The sequence below is a fragment of the Eucalyptus grandis genome, chromosome 1 (genome assembly GCF_016545825.1).
Source record: "Eucalyptus grandis isolate ANBG69807.140 chromosome 1, ASM1654582v1, whole genome shotgun sequence".
Taxonomy (NCBI): domain Eukaryota; kingdom Viridiplantae; phylum Streptophyta; class Magnoliopsida; order Myrtales; family Myrtaceae; genus Eucalyptus; species Eucalyptus grandis.
Genome location: NC_052612.1, coordinates 10506842 through 10520260, shown reverse-complemented (window position 1 = coordinate 10520260; position 13419 = coordinate 10506842). Strand labels below are relative to the sequence as shown.

General features: G+C 38.1%; 2 protein-coding genes and 2 long non-coding RNA genes across 4 annotated transcripts; all 4 read left to right on the top strand.

The window, feature by feature from the left end:
- The first annotated feature begins 1498 nt into the window (after positions 1–1498).
- On the top strand, positions 1499–3118 carry LOC120288458. Its single transcript, XR_005546683.1, has 3 exons — positions 1499–1564; positions 2551–2623; positions 3090–3118. It is a non-coding gene; the product is annotated as an uncharacterized LOC120288458 (long non-coding RNA).
- A 374-nt stretch (positions 3119–3492) lies between these two features.
- On the top strand, positions 3493–4515 carry LOC120295381 (calmodulin-binding protein 60 D-like). The gene is made up of 2 exons (XM_039316460.1): positions 3493–3840; positions 3954–4515. The coding sequence occupies exons 1-2, from the start codon at positions 3650–3652 to the stop codon at positions 4513–4515; spliced, it is 753 nt and encodes a 250-aa protein (XP_039172394.1). The 5' UTR covers positions 3493–3649.
- Positions 4516–6829: 2314 nt separating this feature from the next.
- LOC120288298 lies at positions 6830–7929 on the top strand. The gene is made up of 3 exons (XR_005546675.1): positions 6830–7202; positions 7288–7678; positions 7758–7929. It is a non-coding gene; the product is annotated as an uncharacterized LOC120288298 (long non-coding RNA).
- A 948-nt stretch (positions 7930–8877) lies between these two features.
- LOC120293076 lies at positions 8878–10476 on the top strand. The gene is made up of 3 exons (XM_039311817.1): positions 8878–9116; positions 9387–9621; positions 10118–10476. Exons 1-3 carry the CDS (start codon positions 9114–9116, stop codon positions 10345–10347), a joined length of 468 nt encoding a protein of 155 aa, XP_039167751.1. The 5' UTR covers positions 8878–9113; the 3' UTR covers positions 10348–10476.
- The last annotated feature ends 2943 nt before the right edge of the window (positions 10477–13419 follow it).

The window sequence follows — 13419 nt, the reverse complement described above, 5'->3', positions numbered from 1 at the left end:
GTTGTAATCAAATTTAAATTATCCAATTGTACAATCAGCTGAGTAGTTAGAAATCTGGTTCAAAGGGAGCGAGATTTCTAGCAAATTTGAGTTTAACTTTTAATCTTGCATTTTGATAACTATAGTATCAAGTAATAACAACTCAATCAATCGATCGACTAAGAGAAACAAAAAACGAGATATTAATGAAAATGTAATATTCAATCAAAATGTAATAATAATAATAATAATAATAATAATAATAATAATAATAATAATAATAATAATAGGATCGTGTATGTGTGAAAAATGAAAAACTTGAACTTAAAATTTAATAAAAAGGAAGCATTGATTTTTTTTTCTTAAAGGAAAATGTTGAATGTCTTAAGAGTCAACTAGGGTTCGACCAAAAAAAAAAAAAAAACCGAGGGGACGACTCAACTATGTTTGGGAAGATCGGATCACCAGTAATTATTTTGGCTCCCGCTAAGCTACCGGCGCCGTTATTATGAGGGAATGACAAAGGATTTTCCACCGCTTGTTTTTCTACCTTGCAACAGGCAACTGGAACTGAGGGTGCACTCATCGGCAATTAAAATTCACCAATATTACTTCCACCCTTTTATGATTTTGTGAAAGACAAAAAAAAAAAAAAAAAAAAAAAAAAACGTATAATTCCTCACTGCGGATATAGATCCTTGGGGAAAAAAGCTAATCAAATATTGGTGCATAATTGAATTTAAACAGGCGTTTATTGAAATGGTTTTATAGTCATAGCTCAAATGACATATTGACAGGAAAATTTGTACGATAAAAATAGATCTTTGTTTTTTTTTTTTTATCCCAATCCGACTAAAAAAATTACTGAGCATGGATTGGAATGCGACTAGCATAAAATACCTCCTAAGGGGATTACCATAAGTCTCTTACATCAGTAATGTTTGATTTCCAATTACAAAGGGTCAGCAATGGCTCAAGGCTGACAAGGCTATAATCGCAATTTGAAGAATAGAAAAATAAATAACTAATGAAATACTTATCAAAGTAGCATATTTTCAATTGAAAAATTATTAAGGTTATGGTGTGTGAGGTAGGTCCTAACTCCAAAATTTTTAAAACTTCGATAAAATTTCTGAAATTACAATAGGCAACAAACAACTAGGAGATAATGGCCCATCAGCCTCCCTTGGATCCATTGTAGCCTATACTATTAACTTATTTATTCTTTTAAAGAACTTTTTATGGCACTTTTTGCTTCATCTTTGATGAAGTGGCATGCCACATAATACTCAAGCATATATAAATTACTCCACCTTTCACCCGGCCTTAAGACCTACCTTAACACTTTTTATTTCATGTAGATTTCTAGAGAATTACGCTTCTTGAAATATAAAGAGAATGTTTAGCAAATTCCTATCATTTCCAGCAATTAAAAAACCATTTGCATTCCTGAAAATTACGTTAGAACTTTAGCTGAAGAAATCTTTCTTCTTCTTTTTTTTTTTTGTCCTTTTTAGGAAGCTTTGGCTTCCACCCTTTCAGGTCAAGCAAGTCTACTCAAGAGGCCACGCATCGCTCGGAGGAAGTAAGTTCACTCTTCCCTCTCAACATTTCGATGCTTGATCGATTATTTGATGATCGTGTTCGTTTTAGCTTTATTTGAGGGAATTTTTTTTTAATATTTTTTTGAATTATTTTATTAATTTTTATCCTTTTATACTTTTTTTTTCCTTCTCACTCTTTTCTCCCTCTCCCTCCATCCTCCTTCTTCCTTTGGCTCGGCGACGGGCCGAAAGGAGAGCTTGACCGTGGCCGGACTGAGGCGGCCGGGCGAGCCCCGCCGGATCCGGCGAGGGGGCTCGCCGTCGCGTCCGGCAAGGCCCTCCTTGCCGGATCTAGTGAGGGCTCGCCTCGCGGTCACCGGGTGAGCGAGCTCGCCCGGCCGCCTCGGTCCGGCGGCCAGGCCAGCTTGGCCCCACGGAGTCAAAGGAAGGAGGAGGGAGGAGGGAAGAAGGAGGGAGAGGGAGAAAAATAAGAAAAAAATTAATAAGATATTTCAAAAAATAAAATATTCTTAAAAAAATGTCGCCAACACCGGCCGAAGGTCGCACCGTGACTGCCGATAGGCCATTTTGACCGGATGAACTGATTAGGCATGTAAAATATTGAGGACTTAATTGATAAAAAAATAAATTTATGATTAAATTAGTATAATATATTTTATGACTTTTTTGGTGATTTTCCCAAACGAGGATATATGGCAAAGGAAGCATAACATTGATTAGCTTTTGCCTCGTGACGGTGCTAAATCGCTTTCGTTCTGCTTTTTGTTCGTGGGATTGTGCTGTGGATTAGATACGAAGCATAAAGACCCCCAATGTTGCCATCTCGACTCTGTTTTGCGATTTCGGCCTGGGGCAATCGCATTATTTCCTCCTGATTCGAATTAAACTTTCTTGGAAACTTTTACATAGCCAGTGAGCTGTTATTGTTACTGGGTTACTTTGCTGTCCTGTTTGCCAAATTGTACCATCTTGATTGTACTTTCGTGCTGACCAGATCTTCACGGAGTCAAACATGGCGTTGGTCCGGGAGAAATCCTGTGCCGAGGAGCTGGTTGACAGAGGACGATGTCCGGAGAGTGGTAAGATGAGTAAAGTAGCCAACTTGGACATACTAAAGTACAGTCTTTATTGTGCTTCGATTGCTGATCTCTTCAATTAGGAGCGGTTGGATTCATTTCTGACCTTCCAGTCAGTTTCCGGATAGAAATCCGCATGAGAAATTGCTGCGAGATGAGTAGAAAATTATCGTTTGAGTGGTAAAATTGACCCGCTGACTGTTCTAGGCTTTTCCTGTGAAGCAATTCCACTAATAACATGATTTAGGCTCTTCATGTTTTTTCGGACAGTATGGATCACAAAAAGATCCAGATTTTCAATGAAGTGGCTTGGACATAATTTTTTCCTTGAATCTTGGAAAATGCGGTCAATGACAACTTGCATGTCGAAGGAGAACAATGAAGATACCTGTGACGTGAAACTTGTATGTGATGAAGACGTGGCAGATTGCAATGTAATTCTTTGACATTACTCCTTGCTGAACAACAGGTCAGGGAAGAGCTGGAGTGTGCTAAATCTGACTTGGCCGAGTACTGTCGAAGGTGAATAAATTTTATTTGGTTTGTTAGCTGTAGCCCATCTGCATCAACTGATTCTTCTAGGAGAATTTCCTTGTGTATTGTCTTGACAAGTAGAAATATCATGGAGTATCATAAGCCATCGGTCCATGATTCTGTTGAGCAAAGTGTAACACCAGCACATACATTATTTTTTCAATCACTGAAAGGACGTTGCATTTGGAGATGGCTGCTAATTAAACTTGCTTCTGTTATCAATGTACTGGATAACAAAATGTATTCCAGATTTGCGTTGACTTTTCTATGTTGCGTTACATTAAAGGAATGCATTTGATGAGTCTGGTAGACTGGTATTCATGTTTTTATACTGTAATCAAGTCTGACATTCGTATGAAGTAGTAACTAAAATGTTACATATGGATATGTGTCTATTTGTTACAAATAAGTCCACAAGACAGCCGTTGTTCAAGGTGTCAGTTTTTCATGGTGTAGTTGCATCGGGGATGCTCTCAAAGATGTGGTACAACAGGTATGCTCAACAGAGAATGGTGTTCAAAAACAGGTAAGATAAACAAAGTTCATCGAATTTACACTTTGTCTGAGACATATCCCTTCTGCTTAACTTTTTTTGAGGTCTCCAACTTTGGCAATTCTGCTGTTGGCGTTATTTGCCAGACGGAAGCAGTGGAGCTTGCAAACATTCACTCTTCCCACCTTGCAAGGTACGAATGCACATTCATAGTTAGTAGTTTGTCTCTCTTTATAGTTACTTTTCCAATTTCCCGCTTCCGTACCCGTTCCTATTTCTAATGGTTGTTCTCTCGAGAGAATGCAGGGCTAATGGTAAATCTACCGCAAAGAATGATGCGAGAAACTTACGGCTTCAACTTCGAAACAAACTTGCACTTCCTCTAGTTACTGAAAAGAAACTAGAAGGAGAGGGTGGTGCTCGCATTTCCGTTGCGTTGATCGATGCGGATACAGGGGATGTCGTTACGTCAGGGCCAGAAGCCTCCATCAAGTTGAACGTCGTTGTGCTTGAAGGTGACTTCAACAAAGACGATGAGGAAAATTGGGCTCCAGAAGATTTTGATAGCTACGTGGTTAAAGAACGAGAAGGAAAGGGGCCGCTTTTGAAAGGAAAGCTCCAAGTGAAGCTCAAGGCTGGTGTTGGGGAGCTGGGAGACTTGATGTTTACTGACAATTCCAGCTGGAATCGAAGCAAAAGTTTCAGGATAGGGCTCAAAGTGGCATCGCGTGATAGTAAGACTACACGAATCCGAGAAGCAAAAACAGATGCCTTTCCCGTTAGGGAACGTAGGACACAAGGTATTTATAATAATTTTTCAGTATCGCATTTTTATGGTGAAATCATAAAACTTGTTATATTAATATAGGAAAGTCCCTATAATAACTCCATTCAATGTCTAATAAAAGGCTAAAAAGGAAGACTAGAAGAATTTGAGTAGAAGAATTTGAGCAGAAGAATTTGGAAGCAAAAACAGATGCCTAATAGAAGGCTCAAAGTGAAGACTAGAAGAATTTGAGTAGAAGAATTTCAGAAGCAAAAATAGATGCCTAATAGAAGGCTCAAAGTGAAGACTGAAGAATTTGAGTAGAAGAATTTGAGAAGCAAAAACAGATGCCTAATAAAAGGCTCAAAGTGAAGACTAGAAGAATTTGAGAAGCAAAAAATGCCTAATGAAGGCTCAAAGTGAAGACTAAAAGAATTTGAGTAGAAGAATTTGAGAAGCAAAAACAGATGCCTAATAGAAGGCTCAAAGTGAAGACTACAAGAATTTGAGAAGCAAAAAATGCTTAATGAAGGCTCAAAGTGAAGGCTAGAAGAATTTGAGAAGCAAAAACAGATGCCTAATGAAGGCTCAAAATGAAGACTAGAAGAATTTGAGTAGAAGAATTTGAACAGAAGAATTTGAGAAGCAAAAAATGCCTTATGAAAGCTCAAAGTGAAGACTAAAAAAATTTGAGTAGAAATTTGAGAAGCAAAAACAGATGTCTAATAGAAGGCTCAAAGTGAAGACCGGAAGAATTTGAGAAACAAAAACATATGCCTAATAGAAGGCTCAAAGTGAAGACTAGAATAATTTGAGCAGAAGAATTTGAGAAGCAAAAATGCCTAATGAATGCTCAAAGTGAAGACTAGAAGAATTTGAGTAGAAGAATTTGAGAAGCAAAAACAAATGCCTAATAGAAGGTTCAAAGTGAAGACTAGAAGAATTTGAGAAGCAAAAAATGCCTAATGAAGGCTCAAAGTGAAGACTAGAAGAATTTGAGTAGAAGAATTTGAGAAACAAAAACAGATGCCTAATAAAAGGCTCAAAGTGAAGACTAGAAGAATTTGAGTAGAAGAATTTGAGAAGCAAAAACAGATGCCTAATGAAGGCTCAAAGTGAAGACTAGAAGAATTTGAGTAGAAGAATTTGAGCAGAATAATTTGAGAAGCAAAAAATGCCTTATGAAAGCTCAAAGCGAAGACTAGAAGAATTTGAGTAGAAATTTGAGAAGCAAAAACAGATGCCTAATAGAAGGCTCAAAGTGAAGACCAAAAGAATTTGAGAAACAAAAACAAATGCCTAATAGAAGGCTCAAAGTATTGAGTAGAAGAATTTGAGAAGCAAAAACAGATGCCTAATAAAAGGCTCAAAGTGAAGACTAGAAGAATTTGAGTAGAAGAATTTGAGCAGAAGAATTTGAGAAGCAAAAAATGCCTAATGAATGCTCAAAGTGAAGACGAGAAAAATTTGAGTAGAAGAATTTGAGAAGTAAAAACAGATGCCTAATAGAAGGCTCAAAGTGAAGACTAGAAGAATTTGAGTTGAAAAATTTGAGCAGAAGAATTTGAGAAGCAAAAATGCCTAATGAAGGCTCAAAGTGAAGACTAAAAGAATTTGAGTAGAAGAATTTGAGAAGCAAAAACAGATGCTTAATAGAAGGTTCAAAGTGAAGACTAGAAGAATTTGAGTAGAAGAATTTGAGAAGTAAAAATAGATGTCTTTCCTGTTAGGGAACGTAGGACACAAGGTATGCATAATAATTTTTGCAGTATTGCATTTTTATGGTGAAATCATAAAACTTGTTAAACTGATATGGGAAAGTCCCTATAATAACTCCATTCAATATGTATAATAGAAAAGACCAAAGTAGTATTTTTTATTTATTTATTACAATCTCAATAACAGGCACTGCATCAGAAATAAACTTGAAATTTTAAAAGGAAAAAGAAAAAGAAATTAAAAATTTTAAAAAAAAAAAGAAAGAAAAGGATAAGAATAAAACAAGGTTACACATCTAAATAAGACAGATCGAATCAGTTTTACTGTCCGCGCGGGAAATAAGGGACGCAGTTGGGTGGGTCCTTGACATGCCGAGACTCACCCTCCCTCCCTCCCTTCCTCCCTCGCGCAGATGTTGCCGTCACTCTCTCTCTCTTTCTAAGTAACGTCATATCTTCGTCACCATCGTCATCCGCTACGATTCAGGTAACGCAACGGAAACCTCCCACTAGCTCTTCTCGACTCCGTTCCGATTCCCCTCTATAAATTCACAACCTCCTTCCCCTTGCTGACTCAGCTCGCTTCACTTTCGCTCTCCTTTCGCTTCCCTTTTTCCCTCTTTCTCTCCTCCGTCGCACTCCGTAGCCTCGCTTGCTTTGCTCCTCTTCCCGAAGAAGGTGTATGGGGGCGACGGCGGGTCATACCACGCCTGGTGCCCGTCTGAGCTCCTGATGCTCTGCGAGGGCAACATCAGGGCCGCCAAGCTCGCCCTCGAGAAGGACGGCCTCGTCCTCCCCCGCTACTGTGACTCTGCCAAGGTCGTCAGCTACCAGCCTCCGCCGATCGCCGGTCGCCAGCCACCGGACGCGTCCCACCACTATTTACCATTTCTCTTTAAATAAAGTTGTATCCAACAAAAAGTATTCTAGGGGGAGAAATCGCTGGACGCCTGTCGATGTTGTATATTGGTAGGTTAGTCTTGTAGGAAAGGGAATAATTGTTATTATTGTACCGCGCAAAGAGTGTCGTGCCCATACTCTATTACGAGCTATCAAGGTCTTAGAGAAGAGGTTTGCACGCCTATCGATGTTTGCTGCTACTCATTAATCTAATAGCGACTGAGACCTTACTGACATTTTTCTCTTCATTTTGCAGGATAAAAAACATCATCCGCCTGTATCGGATGATGAAGTCCGGTGGTTGAAGAAGATTGCCAAAGATGGGAAAATCTCACTAAACTGAGTGAAGCTAGAATAAGGGCTTCCTTAGCTAATTTGTCTCAAAACTTCACCTAATAGCTTAGAGATTTTTTAGTTGCACAACAAGTTTTGTTTGGCCTATTGATCTTGGTATTACTGCAATTTCATCCTCTACTCACTTTACAGCGTACAAGAAACACTATCCACCAGCATCTGACGATGACATCTGGAGATTGGAAAGCATCGCGAAGGATGGATCATTTCACAAGAAGCTGGTTGATACAGGAATATGTAAGGTGGAAGAGTTTTTACGACGACTCTCCATGGACCCTGAGAAACTGAGAGATGTGAGATTTTGCAGATGGTTCTCAATTTGGATTGAACTCCCTAAACCAAGAAGAGTAATGACGAATTTGTTCATTGCAGATTCTTGGCATGACAGAGAAGAAGTGGAAAGCCCTCCTAGTTCATGCAAAAACTTGCACTCCGAATGGGAAACTCTACGTGTATAATGAAAATGATTGCGGTGTTATATTCAACAGCGTTGGTCAAGTCAGAGGCCTAACTACGGGCGGGATGTATTATGCTGCTGACATATTTTCTCCAGAGCAGAAGGTACCTGGGAAATTTTTCCTTTTCTGGTATTTGCCATGCAATCTGCAAGGGACACCCTCTGACCTCAGATTATCAGTTAAAATTTTATCTACATTGTCAATATAGCGTAGGCATGATAGTTAATCAGATAGATGTTTCTAAGAATTCAGTGCATTCATTTATGTTGAATTAGTGATTATTTTCTGTTGATGATTGCAATTTCGAGTTCCTAACGGGGTGTCTCTGATGCTAAGCTGTTTTAATCAGCTTTGCAAAAGCCAGGGGAAAAGCAAAAACAAACACAAAATAGAGTTTCTCTGATGATAACTTTCTACTCTTTTTTTTTAGGTAAAAGAAAATGGGCACAAAAGGGGGGCAAAGCCATGTAGAGAAAAGCTTAGCACCAAAAGAGCTCATTTACAATATAAATCATCTACAATGTCGTTTAAAGCATTTACATGCACATATAACTTTCCATTATACCGAAGTCTCAGAATAGAGTTTTCCTGGCAACATCCAGCTGACAATCATCCATTTTAGTCTCCTAATGACACTATGTCCCGTCTCCACTAAAAAATTTTATCACCATTCTCTTGTCTCCATCATTCAGCCCCCTGACAGTCCAAGACCTAATATTGACCTTTATATAAACAATGAAGAGTCCTTTCCACTGCTAACACTCACAACCTCCTTCTTCTGTCGGGAGTTTTATCATTATTGGTGGAACACTGAAGGCGTTTCAATTCGTTGATTTTTTTCAAGGACTTAAAATGCTCAGGGCCATCATTTCCATTCTCAAGCTCCTCGAAAAGACTCATGGCTGTATCTTGGAACGCTCGCAAGGGGACTCCAAGGATCTGGCCAACAGCCTTGATATTGTTAAGCACCCAAAAGGAGACATCCTCCTCACTGTTTACCTCCAAACGATGCAACAGTGGAACTGATAAAAAGAGAATCTTGCCTCATCAATCCCCATCAGCACCAAGACCAATGAATCTCCATCCACATCCAATTCAAACTCCTCCAAAGGCTGTCCTCTTCTTTTACTCTCACCCCTTGAGAAGACATCACCAGAAGCACCCTCTGTGGGACCACAACCACCGTCCGCAACATGAGGAGTGCAGTTAGCAGCTTAGGAGCACTGTATGCTCATACAGAGTTCTAAGTTTTTGACTCATTCACCATGTTATGGTACTTTCAAGTCGAGATGCTTTTTGTTGCTTTCATCAACTTCTGTGAACTTGATGTCCATGATTTTCCTTATTGGTATTTTGACCACCAACTTTGCATCTTCCTACCTTGTTTGCTCTGTCTGAGAAAAAAAGGGAACATATTAGACACATCTTCTTAGTGCCTTTGATATCCATATGAGTCCAGCCTGAATTATTTGAGTCACCTAGTGTGTAAGATAACCCTGATAAAGCGACTGGTTGAGGAAGTAGTAATTTTCAAGTCTTCCAGGTCTGTGCAGATAAATTGGTGAAAAAGGCCTATGAGAATTGGAATGATGTCACACCATACGAAGCTGAGGCTTCTTCAAGTTCCATGTCAGAGAAGATCTCGTGTTCTTTTCTGTGTGAAGTTCTAGGAGATCAACAATGCCGCCATCCAGCTCATAACAATACGCCTCCAGCGAGATTGGGCAGTGATGTTGGTTTGAAAGTACCTCCGAGAACTTCAGCATCCACAGTGGAAGGTATGTGCTCTAATTGACTACGAGGAAAAGAAAAAGTTTCCTATAATTAAACACTAGCTGAGATGTAGCCACTTTTTTTTTTTTGTGATTTTAGATCATCAAAGTGATATGTTGCAACTAAAACCTTTCACAGTAGCGTACATCTTTGGGAGGGAAATATACTGGCTTCCAATGATATAGGTTTGGAGGTGATTAAAATCAACTGTTCCATAAATAGCGTACAGTCAATTAAGAATATGATGAAATATTTTATGAGGGAGGAGCATTGTTGTCCATTCTCGTTTCTCACGAAGTATGTGATTGCAATGCCCTAATTATTGGTTCTTCAGGTGGGTTTTGGGACCTAAATCTATTTAGCTGAACTGTCTGTATAAATCACAACATTAGGAACTTATGGACTCCATATTGATCCCACACCTAGGAGACTTGCCTTTCTTGGCTTGTCTATTACGGGCTTCATCAATGGGATAATAATTTATTTTTAATCTCTCTCCAGGAAATCAAGGCATTACTGCTGCTCCGCTGCCAATACGATCACAGAGTCTTAATCCCCAAAATGCCACATTGAGCCAAATGGAGCCTTCAGCAGATACAAATGTACAGCCATTAGGACAACCTTACAGGTCAACATCAGGCTTCCCATCTTTAAGTATGTTGAAATTTCTCCCTCCAATGTCAATTTCTTCGCGGCATAATATTGGTTATCCTATCTTGTGGAAAAATTGAGAACAAAGATTGGGACATCCACACTAAAAATATACTTAATGAATTTTCGCTGTGATTATATATGTGGTGTGAATATAACTTGCTGGAACAAAAGTAAATTGTCATCATATCTTCGGCTTTGGTCTAGGGTTATGATCCCATTTCATATCCCATTTCATCGGACAGATTCATGTTTGTGTAATGAAGAGTAGGAATTGCATCAGCTCAATTCTTCTCCTTAAGGAAAACAGTTTTGTCCTTTTTTCTACCAAGAAAAGGACAAAGAGCAACCATAGAGAGAGTGCTAATAAAAACTCAATACCCCACAACTCCGAAATGGTCAAATTAGCATTTGGAACCCATTTAACGAGTTTAAAAGATGGATATGTTTTTGATATCTGCTATAATCAAACCCATTTGGGGACTAAACAAGTAAATGTGAAGCTGGCTCGATAGAGAGGCTAAGTAATTCGGCATCTCTAGTATGATACAGGACTCAATTTTGTCACACTGGTAAGCTCTTATTAGGGGTTTGATTGGGTCAACTTACCAAGAGTTATATATGTGCATTCTAAGATATTCCTTATGATCATCTCTCTGCAGTAGTTGCTTTATCTCATTAATATGTATTATCTAATGATTAGGATCAATTGAAGTGTAATTTTCATGGCAAATGCATACTATTTTTTTGGAAAACCTATAAAGGGCATAGTGATGGCCTCATTAGTAGTGTGACATGCAATGATTTCCTCTGTGGTTTCAAGAGCAATAAGCAAACATAGTGTTTGATGCATGGTCACATCCTAATGTTATTTGTATTGCTCTTCAAATACTGGATATGAATGGATTAATCAGCTACTATTGGATGACTAAGGGCTTGAATCTTGTGGCTATGGATCAAGCGCTGCTTGCTTCTTGACAAACTTATGGATTAGACGTCTAGGCTACTGGTCGTGGATCTTCTTATCTATCTCAGTAATGCAAGTCAAGTCATGTTTGGTGTATCTAAAGATTGTGACTTCTTGAATTAGCCGATGATTTCTATTCCAATTAATCGAACTATATGCACTATGCTTTTTGGTGTCCTCAATTCTAATGCACACATCTGGGCACAGCCGGTTCTATAACTGGTCTTTACTAGATTACCCTTCTCATAGAGGGGATGATTTGCATGCTAGCATGTATCACGATAGAAAATGGTAGCAAAATCAATGGTAAAATTAGAACACTAAATTCATTCACCTAATTCATCTCATTAAGGTAATCAATAAAATATGGAGGTGTGACTCCATTTGCAGGATTTTTTGAGGTGAATTTGATATTTTCCTCTTGCTAACAAAGAGATCAGAGAGACCTCTATAATTTAAATATCAAGTTCCTCTAGTAAGAAGGTTAAGGATGTAGTTTAAAGAAACTTAAAAGGAGAGCCTATTTTTTAAATTGTCCTATATGGAAAATATTCAATTAAAAAATAAAAATACCACGTCTTTACGAATATTCGCGAAAGGTAAAAAATTTAAAACCGTAATCTAAAAGCAACAAAAAATAAGTAAAGCCTGTCAATGCAACAGACAAGCCCAAAAGTCCACTTGTATGAGTGAAAACGTCCATCGTAGAAGAATGTCATTGGGCCTAATCTTCTTGGACTCCTTGTGCATATTAGACATGTTTGGGGGGGCCTGCCTCTAGAACATTTTGCAAAATAGGCAAAATCAATACCATCATGACAAAATTCAGAATCTTCTTGGACTTTTTGTGTGTATTAAACATGTTTACAGTTCTGCGGTATACTTATTAACCAGTACAATTTCACTCAATACCATCGTGACAAAATTCAGAATCTTCTTGGACTTCTTGTGTGTATCAAACATGTTTACACTTCTGTGGTGCACCTATGTACAATTTCATGATGTGGAGTTGGAACTAAGTATAGAAACGTTATGCACAGAGATCTATGATGTTACGACGCTTCGCTTGTAATCAAATTTGAATTGCCAATTGTACCATCGGCAAAGGAGCCGGAAACCTAGTTGACGGTGTGCGAAATTTCTAGCACATTTGAGTCCAACTTTTAATCCCGACTTTTGGTTACAATGGTATCAAGTAATAACAACGTGATGGATTAATCCACAAGGCAAAAAAAAAAAAAAAAGCAGATATTCATGAAAATGCAATCTATAATCAAAATGTGATAAAATAATAAGACTCCGTACATGTGAGAATGAAAAACTTGAACCTAAAATTTAATAAAAGGATGCATCAATTCTTTTTATTTTTTTAATGTAGAATGTTTTAAGAGCTAAGTACAACACGACTCAATATATTTTGCCAGATTTGATTAACAGTAACTTTTTTTTATTTTTATTTGAACGAATCAATTAACTCCTCCCATACTTACCAGATAAAGTGGATCTTGTACTAAATGCAATCAGACAACTCAATTTTGTTTAAAACTAGCAAATAAGTAAATCTAATTTAAGTGTTGGATTTTTAATTATTTAGTTTACCTTTTAAAAATCTCTACGAGGCCAATCATTTGCCGGTTCGTGCTCCTCTAGGAATTCGCAATTCGATCCAGTCTGATCCAAAAGGCCTATAAAGCATTGCCATTTTCCGATTCGACCGAGGCCTTGTTTTTGTTTTATGTTTTTTTTTTTTTTTTTGCAGTGGTAGTAGATTGGAAGTTACTGGGCAAACCGAACACGCTGGTTTTTTGCTCGTTGCATGTTCGATAGGCGCGAAATCGCATGAAACCGAAAACTTCAAAAATCGGAAGCTGACGGATTTTCCAGAAAAATTACCAGGACTTGATTTTCCCGGAAAATTACCCCTGTCACGCCACACTCTCTGTGGGACCCGTACTGACATTAGCAACAACTAGTCAAAACTTAAGCTAGGATTACATCCAATTAAGGATTCCATGTAGCTACTCAAATCTGTTAAGATTAGGCGTACAAATATAATGAAATAAAAAGTAAATTCAGAAAAGATAAATCAAGACATAAGGCTTTATTTGATTTATCATTAAACTGGGGTTCCATCCAGACAATAATTTCATTATAATAAACACCTCTCATCTCTCTATTACAACTA

Bases quoted from the DNA above. Each gene is read 5' to 3' on its own strand.
- LOC120295381 (XM_039316460.1), top strand. From the start codon at position 3,650: ATGCTCAACAGAGAATGGTGTTCAAAAACAGGTAAGATAAACAAAGTT. The intron at 3,841-3,953 runs GTACGAATGCAC...GAGAGAATGCAG, and splicing joins CACTCTTCCCACCTTGCAAG to GGCTAATGGTAAATCTACCG.
- LOC120293076 (XM_039311817.1), top strand. The intron at 9,622-10,117 runs GTATGTGCTCTA...ATCTCTCTCCAG, and splicing joins TTCAGCATCCACAGTGGAAG to GAAATCAAGGCATTACTGCT.